We start from the raw sequence: 26,473 nt of genomic DNA, 5'->3' as shown, positions 1-26,473 counted from the left end.
GTGATAGTCCTAAAATCTCCTTATTTTTATGTTGCTATTTTCTAGAAAAAAAAGCAATAGATCACGCATTATAACAATCTATGTTATGAAAATAAAAATATTATTTGATGATAAAAGTTCCATATTTATTTCTTTGAACGTAGTTAAACATATGAAGTCATATTTATTTCAAATGACAGCGTATAACAGAAAAGAATGTATATAAACATCAAATCTAAGAATCATCGTACAGGTTATCCCAATCTCGAATGACATTTCATCAATCTGATCGACATTACATTTTCTACCTACACTTCTAGCTATATATCGATGAAATGTGTTGTCAAAACGACATTTTTAATAACTCCTTTATTTACTAATTATCAAGGTAAGCTTTAATTCCTTTAAACAGAATCGACTTTACGAATCTTCATATTAATTTTTTAACACGTGTTTCTTGATTCCTATCCGAGAAACTTTTTCTATCAAAATTCCCCACGAGTGGCACGATATCTGGTGCTAAAAAATTAGTCATATCTGACCTATTTATTATTGAGATTAATGTTCGCTTAACCATTATATCGAAAAATGGATCCGTTATCATTTTGTACTTTTATTGTATGTAGACTGCGAATTTTTATGCAGATTCGTATTTTCGGGAACATAACCAAAGAAATAAAATCTCCATAAAAAATTGTCTTACCTAACGAATATTATAAAAAGCACTGTAATTTGAATGTTTTATATACTTTTTCGTATCATGCGCATTTCGCGTAATATCGCACTTTCAAAACTTTATGAAGGCATAAAAATCCGCAATTTAGTTACATTCTTCAAACAAAATATTTATGCTCCTGTGATGTCCTTCCCACATAGAATAAGCTGGTATCGTTCGGTAAAAGAAGTTCGCAATACACTGCGATTGGCTCATGTCTCAACGCGGATTTTTTCCTTCTCCGAAATGCAAATTTCGAATTCACCACGTTGATACGTGATTTTCACACAATCAATTGCCCGCCAAATAATCCCTTTGCATCGGAGATCGAAATAACTCGCTTTGAACGTGACATGTATCTCATGATGCAATAACGCTTTGGCCGAAATACCTCACGCCTACGTTCTTCGACGTTTACAACGGAATATCGTTCGTCATCAGTCACTTTTGGTTATGATAATGCTATTTCTGCTAATTTGCAAATTGAGAGAACTGAGTTTAAAGTTTATTCAGAAATTTAGTATCATCGCGCGGAGTTAGGACTTAAAAGAATTGAATATTTATTGTTTCCTAAATAGAATTTTTATCGTATTATCGTAAGTTTGTGTCGTTTATACCATCGAGGTATATGTGCGTTGGTTAATTACATTGTTTTGAAAAATAGGGTTAGACACGTGTTCGCAATTATTAGAGAGAAGAACCCGATATAATCTACATCAACTTTCGTAAAATAAAACACTGACATTCTGTGTCGGGATATCATCATTAAATTACAAATGTTTATATAAATTCAAATATTTTTATTAACGTAACTAAATAAATGAAATCTAGACATAGAGATTTGTTTCATCGTATATATATATATCATAACTCGTATTGCATTTTAAATATTTTCTATAATTTGCATGTTATCTATCTTTTCGCACATATAGATTGAAATTTTTCGTAAACATATGAACACCTGCAGTCTAGTTACTACTTTTTGAATGTCGAATTTTGTAACAGTCAACGTTTAGTAATTTTCAATAAAATAACACTGAGAATTAATATATTTGTATATTTATAATATAAAAAGCTATATTTCTATATCTATAATAATTAAGAAGTATTAGAATTAATTCTTGTTTTCGATTCTTTTATTTAATCATGGAATTTGTCATTCTTCTATCCTTTTCTACCTACATATCTTAAATGATCCAAATTATTATTTTCTTATGTTAGCCATTACATAAGACTAAGAAACTCGATTAGATCATATATTTTAGACGTTCCACGCAATAATTGCAATAATTCGCTGCACAAAATTCCAGGGAATAATAATTAGAATCTATTTCGCGTATGTACAAAATTCTATTTTACCGAATATAGGAATATAATGTGTTACATATGTATGTTTGGAATTCATTGTTTGCGGTTCGCGTACATAACATAATAAATATTTTTCTAATTCGTATTCTAACGTTTCTATGCAATTACATTTATATACGCTAGTACTTATATAGATCCGTTACACAGTATGTGACTTTGAAGATACACATCCTAGAAGAAACAATGAAACACGGGTAATGAATATAATGATCTAACTGCTCCGACGAAAAAGAAATAACAACGTCGATTACTGAGAATTATATTTTCTAGATTGTCAGAAAGAGATTGTGTCAACAGGATACGCATTCCAACTGAATGACCGCGCATATCTACTTATTTACTTACAATTAAACTAAAGGAGGGAAAAAAATGTCGACGTGAACGATGGAGGACAAAACGCGAAGGTTGCGCAGCAGAAAAGCCTCTTTTCAATCGAATGTAATTATCTTGTCTATCGTATAAAAAAGCATACCGAAGGTACCATGGAACGAGTTTCTTCTGTTTTTTACATTCGAAATACGCAGCACCTTGATACACCAAAATTTAAATGCTGCTTTAAATTGATAGGAGGGCGTCAGGTATCTTAGTTGCAAGGGAAGATCATAGCGAAATTGCCGATCACAAGCAAATTCTCTCTGATAAACTAGACTGTAATTAACAGGAGAAAGCAACAAATGCGTATTATGTATTTATAAAAATATAGAGCTGAAAGAATTTGATCATCAATATATGAATTAGTATTGTATTGTATGTATGACATTAGTATTGTCACGTTGCCATTAAACAAACTGACTGAAATTTAAATCTTTCTTATTACGATTATCTTATTTCGTTACATTTAAAAGGTTTACGACAATAATATTATAGTTTCTTTGCTGTTTTAAATATTATTGTCCTTTTGAACGCTTTTGTCTATTATCACAATAGTAGTTCTAACATTATTACGTCGATAATATTCATAACATGATATAATATATAAAAGCATAGTTGCAAAATATTATTGTAATTGTCATTCGAAAATTGAAATAAACAAGAGTCGCGTAAATACACAGCTGCTAATTATAAAGCTATGGCGTGCTTATTATACGTATAGTATGTCTACTTCAAATGGATACACTATCATTTCTCTAACTATTGAGAAAATATTTGTTACACATTATTGAATTCATTTTGAAATACGTAATAAAGTGAGATCAATATTATAATACATAAGAAGTCGCGTTAATATTCAAATCATCGGAAATAAGAATTTCAAGAATTCACGTATTCCAAACAACTTTTACGTAAAACATTTTTTTCGCTCTTTTAATGGTGTGTATACGTTTAAATTGGACATACTACACTTATATTAGTTACATGTATCGCTAAACCGGACTGTAATATTATTCAGATAATTCAGATGACCAAAGGACGCCCTTTTTTCATAATTATTTCTGATTTGTTTATAATTTACAGCTAATATAGTATATAATATATGTGTTAATCTGCATCTGTTTCTTTTCATATTACTTTTTGCTATCCTTTCCCTATTAATTAGTTGCCTTGATCTTACACTGCTGATAGATATTTGATAGATCGTTAAATTAGTAACAAAAATTGTATTCAGTACGATATCACTAGACTGTGAATGTTTATGCAAATACGTATCTCTATAAACACTACTGAAAACATGGAACTTGAAGATATTTATGACGAGCAGCACTTCATTTTCGGTACTTTGTACGTACAATATGTTTCTGTGTGTTATGTGCGTTCTGTACATTTTTGCATCTTGAAATTTCCCATAAATGCATAAACATCCATAGTTTACCACTGATAAGTATTATTCTACAATAAATGAAGATAGATAACAATAGACAACTAATAATATAACAAATTTTCCCTAATTCGCATTGCCAAAAGGTATTGCAGGAAAACTAATAATAATATCTATTCTATTTCATAATCTACTATATCTGTTTATTTAATCCTTTATATAGCTTAATCCTAATAATCCGACAAAGAAATGGAGAAAGGCTCTTCAGTAGGAAGGGAGTAGTAGAAATTCCTCCAATAGTTTCTAGTACTATATTCATAAATAAGGCGGATTTTCTTATCAACGAAATGTGATAATCGTCAATTAAACATGTTTGTTATGCTTAATTGAATAAATGTGGCGGAGTTTTATCCTATCAAAACGATGGCGTTGTTGAAACCTGCTTAAAGCAAAAGGATGATAGTTTCTCTTGCCGCAATTCAATTTCATTTCGAAGACAATATCAATCTGCGTACAGTGCTCTAGCTTTCTTCGTAATCGCAGTTGAATCACGAGTTCGATCGTGACGCTGTAAGAAACTTTTGCTCGTAAAAAGTCATGTTAATTTCGACTGTTCGACGAGGAAAATTTGTTCGGAACCGGGTCGCATCTACAGACGCAGCAGGAAGGGAAGAGGAACCAGTCCATGAAGATACCTTTGCAATCGTTGTCAGGGTCGTACGCAAGTAGTCGGTGCCACTTGTACTTTTGTTCGCAACCGCAATCACCAGTACAGCGGTTTGTCTGAGTTTTCCTGCAAGAGGAAAGTTTTTGAAGAAAAGTTCCGATTTCATGTAAAGTCGCATATGAAAACACACTTACGAGCAAACTTCTTGGTGAATGGCCTGCTCGAAATGCTGTGTGTTCACAATGGCACGAATTTTGCCAGCGCTGTTGCTAGCCCAATAAGGAGTTACGATTTCCACCTTTGATTCGCATGCATCGATTCTGAAAAATATTCGGCTGTTTAATACTTAACTTTACCACGTTTTTATTTGTCGTGGTAATTTTTTTTCTATCAACAACGATAGTATTAGTATTGTTTTCGTGCTAACATTTCTCATTTGTCCTGTGGCTATAAATAATAGAAAAATGTTACGTAAATATAAATTGTTTGGAGCTTCATTAAAAAATTATGAGAAAAATGCAAACTATAGAGAGACAATCACATAATCATTCCTTGTTGATACACAATTTTAAAATATCCTCTATTCCCACCAATGGATACAAGAATGTAGATGGTAAAAAATGTAATTTATCAGTCGACAGTGAGTCAACATTAATTCTTGGATAAACATTTTCATATTCCAAGTTCTGCATCCGAAAGGGTGCAGTGGTATAAGCAAGCTACAAATCTTTTCCTTTTGTCGTGTTCTGTTATAATTTTATAACGAAGCTTGAAACGACCTATTTTTGTATAATATTTATTTCCTAATTATACACGTAGGATATACTGATAAATTTTGGCCAGAAAAGAAGTGGAACTTCCTATAAGTAAAAAACTGCATCGACAGAAGGAGAAAGAAATCAATTCGAATTATTATCCTATGGAATAGTGGTATCTTGTCATTAGCGATTTTTAGTAGACCTATAAACTCAAGCTCTCAAAGAAAGTACCTGCCACTGTCATTTCGATTCTTTCCAGGAGATTGTCGGGGATTTCTGGTCTTTCTGATATTAGCAAAAAATGAGTCACCATCAGCCTCGATTTCCGGATCCAGTTCATCGCGAAAACTAGGTCCACCATCGGGAATATCATGTTTTGTAGCTTCTCTACTTTTTCGTCTCCTACGTGTCCGATGACTGGGCTCTCTTGTCGGAGAACTGTATCCTGAGCTCATTTCGAAGTCACCGTACATTCTCTTCATTAGCGCCTTATTTTCGTCAATAAAACGTTCTATCCGTTCTCTAAAAAGTATTTTATCGTTTTAAATTTCATTATCTTACGAACACCTATTAAAAATTCTTAATGCGAGGAATATGTTGCATGAAACGAAACGTAATTATGTAGAAAATGTAATATAATTCTTCGTAACAAAGTTCAGGGTGTAGGAAAACTAGTTGTAAACTAGATTGATGAATATTATTACTTTTAATTGAGACATTGAAAGCATTGACATGAAATGGACGAAGATATATTTTTTCTGAATCTGTGTTTATAGCGTTCATTTATTCCAATAAGCTGTATTAATCGTATAAACATGTAAGAACTCGATTTTTCTGTGTCAAATCCAGATAACATAACGAAATCAGCTGTTTCTCTGGGTATTTTGTAGACACATTTATTGTAGACAACGAATCAGCTTGTTAAGTCGAAGTTAGTCCACTTTTGCTCTCGATGCTTCAATTATAATACGGCTCATTGTCAGCCTAACTTTTTCTTTCAGTTTTGAAGTAGATTCTACAAAAATTTTAATTTTCCTACAGAAAAATCGATAATTAGTAAACAAAGTTGTTTTTAAAGATTTGAAGATATCTGTAAAATGTCTTGCTTCTACTATTTCTAATTGTATTGCTAATAATGTTATATGTAATATTATGAACTAATTACGTTAAATACTATTTTCACAGTATCACGTTAAAAGTTACTACGAAATATTGAATATTAAATGTGATGACATAGGATATTGCAAACGAGTATGAATCTTCTTTTATTGCACATCCAACTCTAACTATGTCGTTTATGTCATAACAAATACCTATTAGTTACATACTAAATACGTGGCATTGAGGTAATATAATAAGATAATAACGTAAACATAAAATATTACTACGTTGTTGTTACAGGTATTACATTGGATATGTGTTTCCGGCAGTTGGACAGAACAGCTGATGATATTTTTTAATGCATGGTACACCACGTACCAAATCTCCCCTCAATTCGACTCCTAGAGCAACGGAAAGTGCGGTCCAAAGAATCTATAACAAAAATATAATATGTCTTAAATTCGCAATATTTTATTGTATAATTTGTTGTCAACTATATAAACATCACAAATCTCGTTATTCGTTGCTACAAATATGGGAATATGGTCAATTATTTCTTGTATACAGTTCTCGAGTTTTCATCTTTTACATCTATTATAACTTAAAGTATATTAATTTTTCCATTTCTAAAATACATCTCGAAGGAACAAACCTACGCAACTAAACAGGCGCGGCTAGTTCGAAGGTTATTTAATATCGATTAAATTTATGTTGTATATTTACTTAGTAATTACAGTAAATAAGTATACGACTCGAGAAAGATTGTTCTAAAAAGTTGCAGCAGTATAATATTAGTCGATATAATAGAATATGCAATTTCGATATGAACGTAATGACTCGTACGTTACGTGATACGATGCGATTTACTTCGTCGCGAAAGATTTCCAAATAAAATATAAAAATACTGGAATAGAACATATAAAATTCTTACAGTTCTCAAAACAAAAATTCAAGATAAGAGCGGAGAAATACTAAATAGTTAGGATATAAACGAGCGACGGAAATATGCGCATAAAATAATCGACATCAAACAACCACACCTCGTGTAAGTCGAGGGCGTGTTTGACCATTTCGATCGTCGTACATGTTCGCATTGTGAGTCCTGTTTTGCGGCCAGAGTCCTGTTTTGCGGCCATGAGTCCTGTTTTGCGGCTAAGTTTCAGGACAAAATACAACACACACAAGAATACACAAAAATCACGCTCCAATGCGACTTAAACCCAAAAAACAAAAAAATAAACGCAAAAACCGAAAATCCACGACACATATTAGACCATGGCTACGTCGTACCGACGCGTATCGGTACTTTTGCCTAAACACACTATACTCAAATTCATTGTTTATTGTGAATCTCAAAAATGTACAAAAAATCAAATATTGGCTAAATAAACTATTTAAAAAAAAAAAAAAAAAACATGTTCGCATTGTAGACACGAGCCAAACGAATCACCCTTTGGTCGTTTCTATCTCTATTCAATTCGTGTCAAAGTTCGTATCAAAGAAATGTGAAATGACGTCTTCAATCAGAGAATATTCGTTAACACCTGCGCGATAACCGTACGATAGGAGGTTCGACATGTACATATTTTGTAAATTGTATAGTATGTGGCCTACGCGTCCTCGTACTAGATGCTTTGTAGAATAAGGATGGTAAAGATATACGGAAAATACACTTCGGTAATGTCATGGAAACACCTACGACTAACCGCAAGGACGTCTTCATCGAGGAAACAATTATGTCTTGGTGCGACAGATGTTGACTTGAAATAAAATAATCGAAATGCGCATACGAAGATCGCAGGATGAAGATACAGGATCTTATCGAATAAAAGCGGACACTATGCGATTCCTTGTGGATGTGGTATGGTATCTGAATATGGTAAAAGTGAAATTTAATATTTAATAATATCTAACTTTATATCTATATCGCTGCACAACGTTTAACTTATACAAAATCAAAATTCTCATTTACTTCTGTGCATTTCGGTGTATTTTGGAGTTTATCTATGGTCCACACAAATAAACTTATATATGAAAATCGATATATGAAAAAACATTTTAAACTATATTTAAGTTAATTGAACATACAAATATACATACACATACTATATCATTCATAAATATTCGGATATTTTGACCGATATGTAGTAACAATATTTGAATACTTTTAAAAGATATTGATGTGTACACTGTCGTACATGTATGTACATTGATATGTGCACATACGATATATACATCGTGTTCCAAAACAATACCAAAAATTGTATCATCCTACTTTATGAATAGAATTAAAGAAACAATGTTATTACATAGAAACTGAAGTTGTGAAAATAGCACTTATCAGCAATACTTATCAGATCTGTATATTCTAGCTATGTCTACGCTTTAAATTCATTGAAAGTTTCTATTTTCGTGTTACATTCAAAGGGAAGATATGTGTAGTTGTAACATTTCGGCTTAAAAATTTTGTTCTTTGTTTATGAAGAAATCTGAGAAAAAAAGAATAGCAGTCAGTTACTTATACTTCCGTTTAAAAGGATGAGAACACTTGTTTAGTATGATGAAAATGGTACTTGAAGTGCATCATGACGAATAAAGAATGTATCCGATGAAAGTCATTTCGAGCCTTCAAAAGTAATAGAGAATTTTTTAAAGGCAATATAAAAATGATACGAAACTGATAATTCGCTAATAATCGGATTGAATATATTTTGAAGTGAACTCTAAATTACGAATTGCTTCAACATCAATATGTCCTCGATTTGAAGTATTTAACTATTTTAAGTATTGTAAATTTTACATGAACGCGAGTACATTCGCGATCAACGCCACGAATGATTATAATTATAGAGTTGCTGATTTGTACCGGAAATCGGGTCCGTTAATGATTATCGTCCTACACTTACGGCTCCGTTGAAGAATCAGTAGGCGTCATTCAGTGACTCGAGTCAGTCTGGAACGTCATATGTATGAGGAAAGTATGAGCAACGTGATGCATTGCCCGCCAGAAATGAATCACGCCATGTTTCTACGCCAGTGAATTGCAATCTCTCACACGAATTGAATTAAAAAATTAAGTTACATATGATAAGCAAACAGATAAAATGACACTTATGGTATATATTGATTTGTAGCTCTATTATTTCACTGTACTCGTCTCGCAATTTTTTAATGCGTTAGATTAATAGTCAAGTTGTATGTAGATGGTAATTGTCAATATGAAAGTACATTACTATGAGTTAGGAAATCGAAAATAAAAAGTCGTATAAGCTCGTAGAGGTATCAGGATACTAAATTCAAGTAAATTCTAGTGATCTGTTCTTACCGCGACAATACGATAGTACATTCTTAAATATCTATAATCTTCTGTGATAAATTACTTTCATATAAATATTATTTATTTTATACTTACGATATTCACAAAACTTACTAATTTTAAATTACCATTTTGTATTATATGCGATTTTGATATGAGTGAATGAAATATATGCTAAGCTCGACTTTCTGTTTAAGGAAAAAATATAATAACATCCATGCGGATGTTTTAATTATTGGATTAAAATAATTTAGTCTACTATACTAAAAAATATTATGTAACATAGAGATATGTAATTGCTGAAAGGAGGAAATGAAAGTAAAAGTGATTTGATAAGAAAAAAATGAAAAAATGTTTTTAGGTCTCTACGCCTTTTAATATTTTCTTGTTCACATATAATAGATTTTAAATTGTTTCTATGTATTTCGAATTCCATTTGTACGAAACAATATATGAAATGAAAATCAGCGTAAAGAAAATAATTATTTATTACATTTGTTACTACCAAATAAATGTTTCCTATTAATAAAACTTTACAAAAGAACCCAATTGTTATGTTTGTGCATGAATGTCCTGTTTTCTATATTCAGAATGCAACGCAAGCAACGAAATAACATAAATTCAACAGAATGAAAATATTGTCAAAGCGAAACTTTTTCCATTAATTTTATTTGTTTACATGTGTGTTTAATATATATGCAATTTATGAATACTGTCTGTGTGTGTGTGTGTGTCGCAGGGAATACAAAATATTAAAATGTGATAATATTAAATACAATTAGTTGAAAAAAGAAGGAAAATGAATTTTTTATACTTTTAAATGATTTAATAGGCTTCAAGATTTTGCAATATAAATTTATTGGCAATAACTATACGAGTTAATGATAAAAAGGTTGGTTTCATTTAACGTGCGATTATATGTATAATATATAATGCAAATTTTTATTCCTATTAGCTTGTAACATAATATGAAAAAATGCAATTTTTATTAACATTATATTACAAAAGTGCTTTAAATCATTTATTTATCTTAATGAACATGTAATCATGATGAAATCTGAAGATCACACGTTAGTTGCGTAAGGACAGTTATAAAACTGAATGACTTACTCAATTTAAGCAAGATATGTTGATTTTATGGCATACTATAATAAAACATTTATTTATTTAATGTACCATCAGTCTCTTGAAAAATTTCCAAACATTACCAATGTTTAGAAAATTCTCTCATATAACGTTGTTTTATTCATGTAGCTGGGTTTTTTGCAAACATTAAGTATAAAATTTAAATATTTATATTTTATATTTGTTCATCACGATACTCTTTGCTCTACGCCAATCTCATGATTCCACTAACAAAACAGCAATATCTAAATAATAATAAAAATAAGCAATTATTTTAATTTTACTTTTAATCATATGTATATTTCACATGTTCGTATGTACACATATTCATACACACAATGTTGAACAAAATTATAAATTTATCACGTTTTTGAACTATTCATTATTCCGTAGGAATGTACGAAATTAACGAGAGATGAATGTTGTATTAAATTCAATTTTATATTATTTACGTAAATAATGAATTAGAATGTCTAGTAAAAAATGCTGTTCATTATTTACACAAAAATTATTTGTGAAACGACAAATGAATTTGTATTGCTCAGTTATAGAAAACAATGCTATTTTTATAATTATAATTGCAATAAAATAGTTCATAAAGTTTATAAGTTACTACTTAATAACGAATAACCTGTTAAAAAGTTTTCGTTTTCATATTGTTAATAAACTTTACTTTTTCTTTTTAGCACGATTGTAAATTGTGTAATTTTTTAAAGTATATTTGAGAGCTCTGAACTGGCTGCCTATCCTACTTAGGAATGCAGAGCAGTTAAATGAAGGCTTGAAATGGACAGTTGCCAGTCACATCTCGTAATGTGGATAAATATTAACAACACGCTATTGTCAACCGACTAACGACTAAATAAACAAGATTTGAGCTAATTCAACATTTGAGTTAGTCGATTTTACTATTCGGCGCAATCTCACGATTCGCTTTCTACATCAAAAAATACCATCTTTTAAATTGTAAAGCAGAAACATTTTCACACATTCGTCGCGTTTAAACAATTTTATCATTTGACTAGACGATTTTTAGTAATTTCTATTAATTACATAGCAAATTTTGTTGCGTGTTAAAAGGAACAAAGGAACAGCAGCGAAGAGAAAAGCAACATAATTCCAACGTGAAAAAGAGACACTACATATTTGCAGTGTAAGTAAAAATTTCTTGCTTTGCGTTGGCGTGAACAAACACAGGTCGTCACGTAAATACTTGGGTATAGTACATATAAACATACCGCTGCGAATATATTGCCGCGAAATATTCGTCGTTGTCATAGATATGTGTACTTCGCATTAGCCCGAAGGCTGCAGTAAGATTTCGACAGCATCATAGATCCTATGATCAATTTATGAGGCACTTAAAGTTTAGGAAAAAGGTAAGACAAAGAATTCCGGTTAGTCGTACTATAAGGAATATACAAAATGAATATTATTATTTAAAGATTATTTTACTGTTAAGAAAAAACAACACATGCGCATTTTATGCGTCATTATTATTTAACGCGTTAAATTATATCTGTGTGAAACATTGTTTGCTTAAAAGTTTACTTTAAAGCATCAAAATACATATTTATACGTAGATAGTCTTTCACATATTTTTAGTCTACGTATAAAAAATATGCATATAATAAATTAGTTTATTGTACCGTTTACGAATTTTTGAAAAACGTATAAGATGACCAATACGCGGAGAAACTTCGCCATCACGTCTGGTAAGTCTTTCTCTATAAAAAAAAATTTTATACGATAAATATGAATCGATTCAACTTCATTATCGAGATAAGCAGATATACATCGAAGTACTAATGTATTTAGACAAATTTAAATATTTTTGGTACGATGGCACAAATAAGAAAAAATCCCCACACTTGAACATATCAAATATACTCAAGTGTACCACAGTCGTACGCAGTAACGTATTTTCACGTACAGATTTTCCGCAAATGTACGATATATATTAGCAGACATTCGTTTCATCGGATCTCATTTCTTTGAGGACTATCTCACAGGAGTATCTTAAACAGATCTTCTGCAACATTGGTTATCCTTGTGCTTAGATAGCGCGCCATTAGAAATACAACATCGTTTATGGACAAGCACGATGATCCACCTGACTGTGTTACCAGAGACATAACACTATTGCTCAATGAGACTTTTGCTGATCAATAGATTGGAAGAGTCAGATAGAGAAAGACTGTGACACAACCTCCACATTAATTTGACTTATCCTCCTCAGATTCTTCTCTTTGGAGCTACGAAGTCGAGGACATGTCTAATCGAAAATCTTGATACACGCAAACAGTTAAGAGGAAAGATCGATGAAGCTATTAACGTTAGCAATAACCTCCTGACACTCAATGGACAGGGTTGATAAAAGTACATCTACTTGTTGTACAAAGACACACGAGCTTATTTTAAACAATATGTACAAATATCACTGCAATGTTATACCGTCAACGAGCAATTTCAAATGAAGAAATAATAAATGCAAGTTGTTAATCTTAATATAGGTTCATCGGTATTAATTATAATATTTCGTCATTCAAATGAAGACATTTATATTGAACAAGTGGTGAAGCAAATACTAGAAACACATTCTAAGTTTAATCGCATTGGTTTTGAGTCGATTCCTGTCGTTAACAGAAATCGGTAGCTGTTCGTATTTCGAAATGCTGTCGGTCACTAATTTCAATTTCGCTTGCTACTTTGTAAGTCAGAAATACTTCGATATGACAATCTCAATGATAATTTTACTTTATATAAATCACATACGAGGCTAAAAGATAACGCAAAATTGCACAATTGAAGTAACTGATTTGGTAATTTGGTAAATTATTGACAATTTTACAGTTACTATAAATGTGAATGTACCAAAGGAGGTACAACAAATTACGCGGCTTTAAATAAAATAAATAATAATAATAAATTACACGCATCTTACTGCCATATTATTTGATGGATAATATAATAGCTACGTCTATTCTATATATCTATATATCTATCTATAATATTGTATCTACATACACAACAAATTTGTATAAGTAACAAATTCGTAACTAAAGTCGCACAATTAAATTATAGTTCCGCTTTCGCTAAAAAAGGAAGAAAACATTTAAATAGATACAAGCTACCAAAACCGTATGCAAAAAAGCATTTACTAATGATTAAAAGTAGACCTGAACAATATTTATGTCAGTAATAGTTGCAAACAAGGAACTTAATTTCAGTGTTAAATTTATCTTCAATAACTACATATCTCACTCACGAATCGCATATCTGAGCTAAATCCGTCAATTTACTTTTATGAAGTGGAATACCTTAATTACGGCGACTGACAAAAACAGCCCGCACGAAGTCGTAAAGTCGTAAAACGACGCAAGAATCACGTGGAACTGTGGAATGAGCGTGGAAGGTTAAACATATTTCTTTTTAACTTTCGGTGATCAGACCGAGGACATCGACCAGAACGCTTCCGAACTGTAATACGATTCTGCGAGTCGTTACATCGTTACGTCGTTATATCGCTACATTTCACAATCGATGATCACGAATCGATTTTAACACGTTTATGCGAAGCAAAAAAACAAGAAAAAGAAAAAGAAGAAAAGAGACATCGTATTGACATTTATTGCGTGTTATTACGATTGATTATATATCACGAGAGTATAATAAACGATCAACTTGTAATTGAGCATTATCTTCTCTTAATCTTCTAAATACTGGATGCATTACAGAATTGTTCCACGTACTATGTAGGTTAAATGTTAGTACCTCTGCAAGGCCAAAGCGTAATAGTGGACAGCATAACAGAGAAGCATAAACTTGACGTAGAGGACGATTGTATTAGCTTATACTTCGTTATAAATAATAAGACTGATTATAGAGAATAATATGATGGAAAAACTGGTCAGAATGCTGTAATAATTTATGGAAACTAGTAAAAGAATGATTTTGTACACTACAGTGACTTTGTATTTAATCATATTTCATATGATTCCATATTTCATATGTCATATAAACCGTATTCGGTAAACAAGGGGTGAAGTAACATCGATTTTGCAATTACTACGTTCATTAATTTAAGTAAAAGAGATTACTGTTTGAAAATGGCTGAAGATTAATGTTTGTTACAGATAAAAAGCTATTAACTACTAACAGAGCGCGGTTGACGTGGATATAGAGAAATATTTGTATCTTCCGTCATATAAGAGTCATGCTCGATTTTAATTTCGAATAGACAGGAAAAACCGGATTGCCAGCTCGACATTTTTTCCCAATATCCAACAATGGAGATCTGAGATTTATGATTAGATTGTTCCGTTCTATCTCTATACGACAGATATTTGTTTGAGAATCGTTGCTTAGAAAATTTCATTCGCGCACGTAATAACCATTTTTATTAATAATTCCTAATAATCTGAAAACAAAATTTATTTTCTTTTTATGCTATACACTCTTAATTATTCTTAAGAAAGCGTAATGTAACTCGTCTTTTCAGATCGAAATTATATAGACGAAATAGTCTATATCTTTACATAATTAGAAATTTTTAAATAAAATGTTCAGTTCTCGATAAAACTATTAGATAATACAACAAGCACTTAATGACGCTTTAGGATGTAACATTAAATTTAGAAATCAGAAAGTTTGTAAATTCAAATTTCATTTACTGCGTCTTGTGTAGTAGTGTTATCTTAGTAATAGTGTTGATCTTATGTAGTAGTTTAAAGTAATTTCATATTAATTTCGTATATAAAAGCTTCAAGCAATTTCACGAGAAAAATAAATTTAACTAAAGACATGGTAATAGATTACGAAAAATTAGCGTTTGTCTTTCGCAAATAAATATGTGATGATAAATTGGTTTATCGATTTAAACAAATTAAATTGTATTAGCTTATACTTCGTTATAAATAATAAGACTGATTATAGAGAATAATATGATGGAAAAACTGGTCAGAATGCTGTAATAATTTATGGAAACTAGTAAAAGAATGATTTTGTACACTACAGTGACTTTGTATTTAATCATATTTCATATGATTCCATATTTCATATGTCATATAAACCGTATTCGGTAAACAAGGAAATGGAACGTCGGGTCAAGGGGTTGCTGTCTCAATGCCAGTACATCGATTGACCTTAAAATTGGTATCGGACCAGGGAATTCTTTGCACGATGCGCAATTTTACAGAAATGTACGACCACACAATTAAGAGGAGATACGTGCAAAACAGCTGGGCAGGTGTAAGCGAAGTACATGCACTCGACCGATCGTACATTTGCAAGATTCTAGGGAAGATATTTGGGGTCATGGGTGCTTCCAAGAAAATGTCACGCCAGTGATATAGACTTTGAATGTTCCTGTAGCCACGGCCACGTTCGATCACCTTTCAAACGATCTTCGAACACGAGCCACGGTTTTTCAAGTACGAGTCTTCGACTGCAACGTTTTCAAGGAACAAATTGTACAGAGAACTGCCAGCAGAGATCACAGTAAACATTTCTGAATTAATAAACTGCAAACGCTTTGTCGTTATTTAATAAATCCACCGTTTTCCTGATGAAATGATTTTTTCGTCGTGAAGAACGATCTTGAGTTTTAATTATGGATAATCTATTGTTTGAATCGTTTCGTCTAGGTATAATTAAAAGTTTAAGTTACTTTAGAAACGTTTCGAGTAATAGTTAGTGAGCTGCTGGCGAGCCAGATATTTGGAATTTATGAAAATCGCGTTAGTCACGAAGGTTGAGACAAACGTGCGACCTAATTCTGAGATCGGGATTATCTAACAAATTTGTTGAAAGTTGTGTCTAAGCTTGACGAAATCTACTTATATATTCCATACTCGTAATTCGTGCGTGAACAGCTCAGTATACTTTCTACTCACAACGAATTCTTCCGCTCAATAGCCTATGAGTCACACCATACCATTGTCACTGGGCATTCGTAATAATCGCATGAACGAAATGATATTAAAACAGTCGGCGTCTCGTAACGTTTAATGATTATACGTTGTAATTTATAATTATATTTTATACGATTTCAACTTGCACAAAGTTACGTATTTATCGGTATAGAAAGATATAATTATTGTAAATATACTCTTAATCATATAAAGAGTAATTAAATACCAAATAATCAAAGAACGATAAAAAACACGTTTGAATAACCAGTGAAAACTGAAAACTAACTACATCATCGTTATATTTGTGACAAATGCTTTTTGGAAAAGTTGAAAGCAACTGTATACTGTAGTAGAAAAACGCAGACACGCTTTGTTCTATAAAATTTGGGAAATCAAAATACAAATGAGAATTAAACAATACACGAAAGATGCTGCCTTGTTATTTATTCACGAAATAATATCATTTTCATCATTAACAGGCTTTAGGTATCAAAAGTTATTTGTGCTCCGCACCTATACATATTTCAGTCACATATTTTGGTTTCTACAAAAATAATCATTCGTGTTTTATGCTTTATACTTGAACAATTATATGAAGAATTAGTTTTCTATTCAATTTGGTCTGAGGAAGGATATTTTAAGCTATCCTGGATGAAAAGATCAAAATAATGGATGATTGAAAAAACCAAGCGCGTTTCGTCCAGTACTTGTCACTAATAATCTTATAGGTACTTGTAAAATAAAAATTAGATAATTAAAAATATTAGTATATCATATTTATATAATATTTATTAATATTACTATATCATATTTAGAGATGTATTTCTAATCAATAAGTAATCAATCGTTCATGAGTCAACGATTCTAAAGAATCATACGGTCAAAAAGTATTGCATAATTTATCTTACTCTACAATAAATTTTGGACTCTTTATAGTTCTTTATTAACGCACTTTCGGATATGAATTTAATTGAACTCGTTTCATCCATAATATTTGGTACCATATCAACTTGGTGTCAATCCTTTTGGAACTGAACGACTGTATTATAGTTCATAAATTGGACAAATTACTCTATAAATTATATTGTAATATATTACGCTACATAAACACATACGCGTAAAAAATTTGCAATGCAAAAGAACAAGCAGTGTTATATAAAAGAATATAAGATGACCTGAATTTTTTATAAGGGAAAGATATTTTAAAGTTACGCTACGTTTATCTCTCTTTTAGTCGCTACACATTCTCTGTTCATATTAACTTGAAATACTTTTTTGATAAATTGCTATGAATACTTCAAACACAATGGACTTTATATACAATTAAATAATATGACATAATGTACGAATTACATTTCGACGATATAATTCGTATTTTTACGACTGTTTCGATTCAGATTTTCGCTTACACCTTAATTTATCTTTTATCAAAACCTATGTGTATGCAGTTCGTGCATTCGAATTTAAAGAAATTGTTCATCATAAAGCTGTAAAATGACATTGTTTCATTAACTGAGGAAAGTTCACGGGGAATTTTAAGGAGCATTTACAAAAACAAAATTAAGGAGGAGAAAGCCAAATTACACACGACCTCATTAGCGTCATGTCTGTAACGCCGGAGATTTTTTGTAAGAAACTTTTACAGGTGTCAGTAGCAAGACGTCATTCAAGTCATCGTAACATATAATACTGTAAATAATTCAACAGAGGTCACATGAATGTTTTGAAAGATTAATTACCGAATGTCCTTATACTTGTTCTACTTGGTAACGGAGTTGCTAAGTGAAGGTCTCTCATTTTCGAGAGACGTTTTTAAAGCGTTGCATGCAAAATGATCATATGCCTTGGTGTTGTTTTCAAACTTACCGGTATCTGTACAAATGTACCATTGTTTAGTTGAGGATACGAATACAGTGGCACTACGGGGACCGAGCCATTCTTTAAAAAGATTGGACCTTGAATGGGTGTGACGTGCGCGTCCCTTGGTATCTCTGGGTCTTTGTCGTCGTAGTAATCGTCGAAGTCGTCATCATAGTCTAAAACAGCGTGAATCGAAGTTTTTGTACCAGGTCCACTTTCACCGTTAACTCTCGTATACCTTTAACAAAATAAACAAAAATTGAAGAACGAAATACTTGGCATTTTCATCGGATTATAATTATGAATTACGATATAAGAAGTAAATTTGAAGTATAATTTTAACACATTAGCGGGTTCGACGAACCTTTCAGAGATTCTTATTATATGTGTATGTATGTGTGTGAAAAAATATTACGTAAGCGAGAAAAGTGATTGAATCGTATACGAAATAAAATACAAGAAAATGTAAAAGTATGAAAAGAAGCGTGAAAATTACAAAAGAATGCAAGCTTAATGCTGGTAAAAAATATTAAAAGGATATCAGGTACGCATACTTTCCGCGTTTAGCGAGTTGAAAGAAAGGAACGATAAATGACGTCCTTTTATGATAATTGTTATTAAGTTTTACAAAAAATTGTGCTCCATATTTAATAATACATATCTGGAGTAATGCAGGATGAAAGAAGCTATATCGTATGTATGGATCGATGACATAATTTGCCGGACAAGGGAACGACAGTGACGGGCGAGCACACGAGTCAGATATTCGTCAGAAATTCATTAGGAATGCATGGCAAGTAACAAGAAAGCATTCAGCTGATCGTTACATAAATAATTACGAGAGCAATTAAGGTTGCTATACGAAATGCTTTCGCTGATTCGGCAACAAACGATGCTTTAAAACGAAAATATTGGTGTACTCCGCTACATAGCACATTGAGTTTAATTACACATATTGCGATCTAATTAATTAACGGAAAAATATGAAATTCAAAAGAACGGAATTGTGCGTCACCGTGTAATATAATCGATTTAATTAATTTTCTTTTAATTACGATTCCCTTAACGTACACCGAAATTTCTACATTTTCGTCAAATTAAAATTCCATCAACCGGCGACCGCGCGTACACCACTTTTTCCCCTTTTTGTTTCGAAATTTAAGAAATCGTTGACTACATAAACTCACATCGACAACGAAGAGTGTAGATAATAACTTAATAACGGCAAATTTAAACGAAAAATCACCAAATACGAGAGATTACAATTAAATCGATTAGATGAAATGTATATAATAGAATATTCTGAATCATGCGAAGTTACCCATTAGGTCTATCAGGATAGCTCTCCTGTTCCGGCATTCTCGATGTTCGAAAATTATCTTGATCGCTCTCTACCGAAACTCGTTGCTGTTGTTGTGAAGGCGACGGAGGAGGTCTCATTTGTTGCTGCTGTTGCCGTGGTTGCGTTCTTCGAAAATCTTGATTGTAATTCGCATATCGATTGTCCTGTGTCGATGAAAAAGACGAATCTTCGACGAACGTGTTTGTATTTCTTTGTCGGTTAACGGTTGACTGACGTTGTCTTTGTTGTTGTTGCTGTTGCTGCTGCTGCTGATAAGCAGCGGGTGGTATATACGGTTCGTTTTGGAAAGGTTCTTGGTCGTTAAAATTTGGAGCGGGCGCAGGCGGAAGTACGGCATTCAAACGAAGGTTGTTCACTGTCGACTGTCCTCCGTTTTGTCCACCGTAGAAAAATGGAGTAGGCGTTGCCGACTGATACGGCAAGGTAAAGTTGACCAGTGACATTTTTACTTTTATTCTGCAAACAGACAAAGAAATTCTCTCAATCGTTCTGAGACAGCCTTCTAGCTCTTATTTAATTCGACAGTTTGCTCGGATTCTTTTTATTTCTGTAACATGTTACCGAAACTGAAAATACGATTTAAAGTCGTATACGTATATTATTGTTACTTTTTAGCAGCTGATGTACGAACACTATAATAGGTATTCAATTATATAGAGTGAGCAATATTTCTATAATACTACGATACTATTAAACGTTAAAAGTAATGCACAAATGTGTAGAATTTTCGATAATAAAATTATATAATATTTGTAGAAAATCAAATTCGAGAAAGAAGTGTACAAAAATATGAGTAAAGTTACAAGGTGAAAATAATAAAATTATTTATTCAAATGTATATTCAATATATCTTAACTTACCGTAGAATCAGGACGATACTTTAGAAGAAAATACAAAGTCACGTCCTTCGATTATGAATTTTCAGTTTTACACTTTCAGCTTTGATGATCGTGATTTTGATCGTGTACAAAATCACGTCTCATTACCATAAACTTCATGATCAACCAGAAACGAAAATTTTCGTGATTACTGTTCAAGATCTCAAACGAACTGTACGTTAATTATTTCAGCGATCGATTTCATCGAAATTCAGCTATAAAACCTACGTTTTATAAAATCAGACAACATAGTCGATACTTGAAATATAGATTGATTATTCGCAACTTGAAATGTTAAAATTTTTCTGGATAACGCGATTAAGATTATTCGGCGAAGATTAATGGCTTCTTCCTTCCTCTTTTCTTCTCACGTGATGCTTGTGTTGTCACGAGATCGACCTGAAATGACAAAGAAATGTCAATATTACACGGATGTATCGCTCACCGAAGCGTAAACCATTATCGAGCGTAAGTCCACAATTTTATATGCAGGTAATAATTAAATATATTGTGTAACATTTCGTTGTAAATACCACGGGTGAACTTACACCGGTGATTTCTACCTTTAAATTATTTAAGGAAATTATAAGCATAATGGTGAAAAATTGTTTCAAGCGTAAGAAAGATTGAAACACAGGATGATCATTAGCGAAGGACAAGAAAGTGGTATGGTCATGGAAATCAAGCTAGATGGAAAAATATAACAATTTCGTAACAGAATGTCATATAGTACCATAATAAATTTGATTTTTATGAAAAATGCTATAAATGTCAATTATGGAAATATGCAGGTTAACGGTACAAAGAATTATTTATTTGCCTTGCTCACGATGCTTTATTAGACATGCAACTTTAACGACAGTGACAAAATTATGCTATAAGAAAAGCTATAAAAATTATATTATTCAAACAACTTGTTAGAATTAATTCAAAGAAATCGGTTGCATACAAATATGTGTATTTTGAACATATTACAAAGTCATCTTTAATCGGTAATAATTAATATCAATAATATTCTTTCATTGCGTGTGTTAATAATTTGTAAAGAATTAGTAAAGAAGGAGGAATATTTATATATTGATAGAAAATATGCAGGATAGAAATAAAATGATACCTAATAATAGCGATTATTAATGTTTTCTTAGTTATTGCTATACGACGAAGAAATTTAATAGATATACGTATAATATAATACATTATAATTAATAATTAATATATAGTAGAAATAGGATATATACTGTTTTCAATAGATATTTTATTACATATAATATTTTATAGATATTATACAATATAATATAATATAATAATATAGTATAATAGATATTTTAATATATCCAAATTTTTAATATATCTAATCATAATTTTCAAATATCGACGTATCACGATCTTAAATTAGGATATACCGCGATAGAAACAACTCAAGGTACTCAAATTTCCTAAGGTGGAGATCTATCTAATTAATAGGTTACGCAGCGTTACTCATAATACGACAAGTCTCAAAAAACAATGTAGTCATGGATATTGCGTACAAACCGCGTGCCTTTCTAATTGGCTTGTAATGGACGACATTGTGTTTTTAAGTATCTAGACTTTTAATAGTTTAGACTATTTCTTCGAAGGAAATAGCGTTGCTATAAACGTCATTGCGTGAAGCATTTGAGGAATTTCAGTAATTACAAGTTTAATTCCAAACTATAAATTTCGTAAAGAATACACAAACACACGCGATCTTTTATACTGCTAATCCAAATATAGAGTAGAATTAAAATATTATTTTAATTGATAATCAATTATACGTAAATTATGGCATGATAAATACATAGATGCTGATCCAGGATAATGTCAGTGTCAGTTCCTATATATATCTTAATAACATTATATATTGAATATAACATTAGCAAAATATAAAATAGAAATACTATATTATTGGAATAAAAATAATCGCAAATGACCATAATAGCTGATGCGACTTTAAGTAAAATAAATAATAGCGATGATACTTGTCGAGAAGTAACGTGATGAGACAAATGATATTTATGACGTACAATTAGCAGTATCAATTTATAAAACCTCAATGTCCTAATCTGATAATAATGTGTCATATCACGACGTTGGAATACGTCAATACACTTATCCATAGTAACAAGTCACTTCCATTCCCTTCCATTAATCACGATTTGTGATTCAATGGACAAGAGAGTGAGTCTACGCGAAAACAAATCGAAATAAGTCGAAAATATGGGATACGATTTTCTTATGAAACGCTTCATCTTTGAGAAAATTGAATTTGAGAATTTGTTAAATGTGTACATATACGTAAATTTGGTTAATACCTAACTGCATGTATAAATAGAATAGAAACAATAGATAGAAAATAAATCACATTTTTTCCTTTAAGATCTCGTTTACGAATAAATGAAGTTTGATCGTATCTAGTTAAGAATTAAATCCGTACTTAATCTCTTCTTTCCTAATTCGACTTTCTCAAAAATGGAGTTTCGAGCAAATTTCTGGTCGTCCACTTCTGCGTGATACACATATTGTGTATATATATTAAACAGTGCCGAGAAAATTTATTTCAAGATAATCGAACGAGTTTCGTGTAATATGGTTAAAAATATGAATATGAATAGGAAATATGTCGCATATTTTAATGTTGACATAGTGCACGCGTAAAGTAATAAGAAAAGAGTTACTACACGTCATTACTTACTAGCAATAAAGAAAATATGCCAATTTTCGATTGAAAATTTCATAAGGGAAACATTAATTATCGAGCAATAAAAGAATGCCATAAAAATTAATTTATTCGTATAATATTTATATCAGGAACTTCAAGTGCATTCACTTTAATTGACTTACTTGACATTTACTTTACTTTCGCGTTGTACGAAATAATGTCATAAGAATTAATTGATATATATATATATACGCGGAACTTCAAGTGCATTTACTTTAATCGACTTCCTTGACATTTACTTTATTTTCACGTCACATTTACTTGATCCTATGCGCAGCATCAGTCGCTTTATTTTATTATACGGGATACAAAACCATACTTCGTAAGCAAGATCGTAGGATTTTAAGCTGTTCTATTCAAGTTCATGGAAACTTAAAAACACGTTCACCTATTTGCTTATGAAAGTATCTCGAGCAATTTGTTTTTAACATTCGGAGAACTACGATTGTGTCCTTGATTCTAAGACCCTCGATATTCCAGTTGAACAGACATTCGCTAAAATTATGTCATTGAACGATATCATTGCAAATAACAATTTCCTGCCAACGGTTTTTCTCGCAATAAGTTTTACATAAATCTGATTTCGCTTTACTTACGCTTTATCATTTGAATTGTTTAACGCGTTCTATCTTATAAATTGAGTTTGTTTTTTTTTTTTTGTAAAAATGTGTACTAAAAATGTTTACTAAAAATGTTACACCTTTCATTTCACATTACTGTCTTAATAATATTTGTCGGTAATGTATAAATAATGATAAAGATTATATGTATATATTAACTTGTTTGCTATAATAATATATGTAAATAAAATATAAATTATGAGTTATGTTATATTTATAGTTCATTCAGGGAACGTATGTTTATTGCACTTCGTGATATCTATATATAATAAAATCAATTATTTACGAATATATAAATGCTCATATATTGTATATTTATATATACGGTATATAAGAAAGATAAATTTTATTTATATAAGATAATACAATTTTTTGACATCATATTTCATTCATTTATGTAAAACACCTTAACATTAAAATAACCAAATTATACGTTATAATGCAAGACACATATATATTACACGCATTAGCACAAAATTAAAAAATTATATTTACTGTACAATTAAAAAAATATATTATTTACCATATATATATGTATCCGCTAATGTTATATAATACATTCTTACGAGAAAAAAAAGAAAAGAAAAGAAAAATGGCTAAATACAAAACGTTAAAACGCGTGTTCATAATTTACAAATGTTACTAACGATGAATTAAAAGAGTAATCGCGGCAAGTAGTAGATGCAATAAACGCACGAACGATAAATCTGATATATATTTTCAAAGCACGTGTTTTATTTGAAATAATCTTAACTAGCCGTGAAAATAGATAAAATGCGATGATAAACTCACGACGTAGCAGACGTTTGTATATCCGTTTAAAAATATATATGTATACTTTAAATGACAGTCAGTGTCGTCTAATATCTTTATGAAAGAAAATTATGCGAATGCGTCGGCGTATGCGTGGCCACGCAATTGTTCATACGAGAATGGGATTCGCGCGCGTGTACCACGTGTCTTCCGAAGATGCCTGTGAAATGCGAAAGCGATAATGACTCCGTTGATTTACCGGGGAACCGACAAAATTCGACCATAGTCGAACAAGTTTGACCGTCCGTCACTTTCGCTCATCGAATCGCTTTCTTCGAAATCGAGTATGTAAACTGTGCTTTCACCTAAAAATAAATCGCGCTCCCACTGTCCGGTTTGTTAAAACGGATAGCTTTGCTTTCCTTTTCGTTCTTATATACTTATTAAATTCAACCTATCAGTTTCGTTATCATCTTTAAGGTACTATTTTCTTTTATTGCGTTAGCGATTAATTAAATAAAAGACACTAGTATGGTACATCCTCTGTTAACGATAGTTTCCGATGTGATTACAAAAATGCTAGTTTCTTCGAGGCGGAATGCTTTTGGGCTGTTGCTAATCTCAAATATTCGATGATTCAAGAGTATACGAGTTAGTCCGGAACGTGGATTACAGCCTGTTCACAATGTCTGTAAATATTTCTCATTAACTTGCTTCGTATTAGAAACGAGGGGTTCACAGGATAAATGTATAAAATACGTATGATAAAATTTATAATTCATGAGAACTATGAGTAAGTTGAACTTTAACTCTTTGTTTCTTCCTGTTGAACTTAAAGTTGAACAGAAACATATGTATGCTCCTAAACGTTAAAATGCTGTACCTTGACTGTAGATACGTGGCTGTAGAGAAATGGAGGTGCGTAAGAAATTTTTCTAAATAAACAGAAATATCAAGCATTGCTTCAAGTATGTCTCGTTTTCACATCTAGCACCTGGAATACCGCTACATCATGAGGTTAATTCGACGCTAAAAATTACGTTTTCCCAACATATCGATTATTTTATTCGGCACTGTCGAAGAAGCGTTTTAATCGTAACTGGAACATTGACATCACCGAGATATATTGTTACGAAAAATTCGACGGTCAACTTACCGGATTCAGCGATGCGTTTTAGATTGTCGTGGAGCTCGACAAACTTAAAACGGAAACACGGCCAACACGCATCGAAACAAAAATCTCATCCGTTGCTTTCACTTTTGGTAATCGAGCGATTTTCGGGCGAAAAGCAGAAGCTGAAAGTGAACGAGAGAGAAACGAAAGACGGAAGTACGTGACACGATAAAACGCGATTGATTAACCGGTGGAATCGGGCAGGAAGAAATCCGTGGAAATGCATTCGCAGAGGACGAAACACGTGCTTGCTCGTGCGCGAAACACGAGCAGCTCGTCGAAATCGCCGAGAGGCGTGCGTGACACCGCGCGAAACGCTACGTTGGCCAGCGACAACTGAAAGAGAAGCGTTTTAACTTTAACCAACTCTACACAGAATGGGGATAAA

At 31.6% G+C, this 26,473-nt stretch overlaps 1 protein-coding gene across 1 annotated transcript; it reads right to left on the bottom strand.

The window, feature by feature from the left end:
- Positions 1-1,998: 1,998 nt before the first annotated feature.
- Positions 1,999-26,473, bottom strand: LOC132909220 (protein spaetzle 3). Its single transcript, XM_060963898.1, has 8 exons — positions 26,068-26,473; positions 20,781-21,197; positions 19,879-20,376; positions 18,564-18,795; positions 6,652-6,776; positions 5,475-5,765; positions 4,680-4,805; positions 1,999-4,611 (listed from the first exon to the last, which is right to left on the bottom strand). The coding sequence occupies exons 3-8, from the start codon at positions 20,361-20,363 to the stop codon at positions 4,419-4,421; spliced, it is 1,452 nt and encodes a 483-aa protein (XP_060819881.1). The 5' UTR covers positions 20,364-20,376; positions 20,781-21,197; positions 26,068-26,473; the 3' UTR covers positions 1,999-4,418.

The sequence above is a fragment of the Bombus pascuorum genome, chromosome 7 (genome assembly GCF_905332965.1).
Source record: "Bombus pascuorum chromosome 7, iyBomPasc1.1, whole genome shotgun sequence".
Classification (NCBI taxonomy): Eukaryota; Metazoa; Arthropoda; class Insecta; order Hymenoptera; family Apidae; genus Bombus; species Bombus pascuorum.
This window is presented reverse-complemented; position numbering and strand designations above follow the sequence as displayed.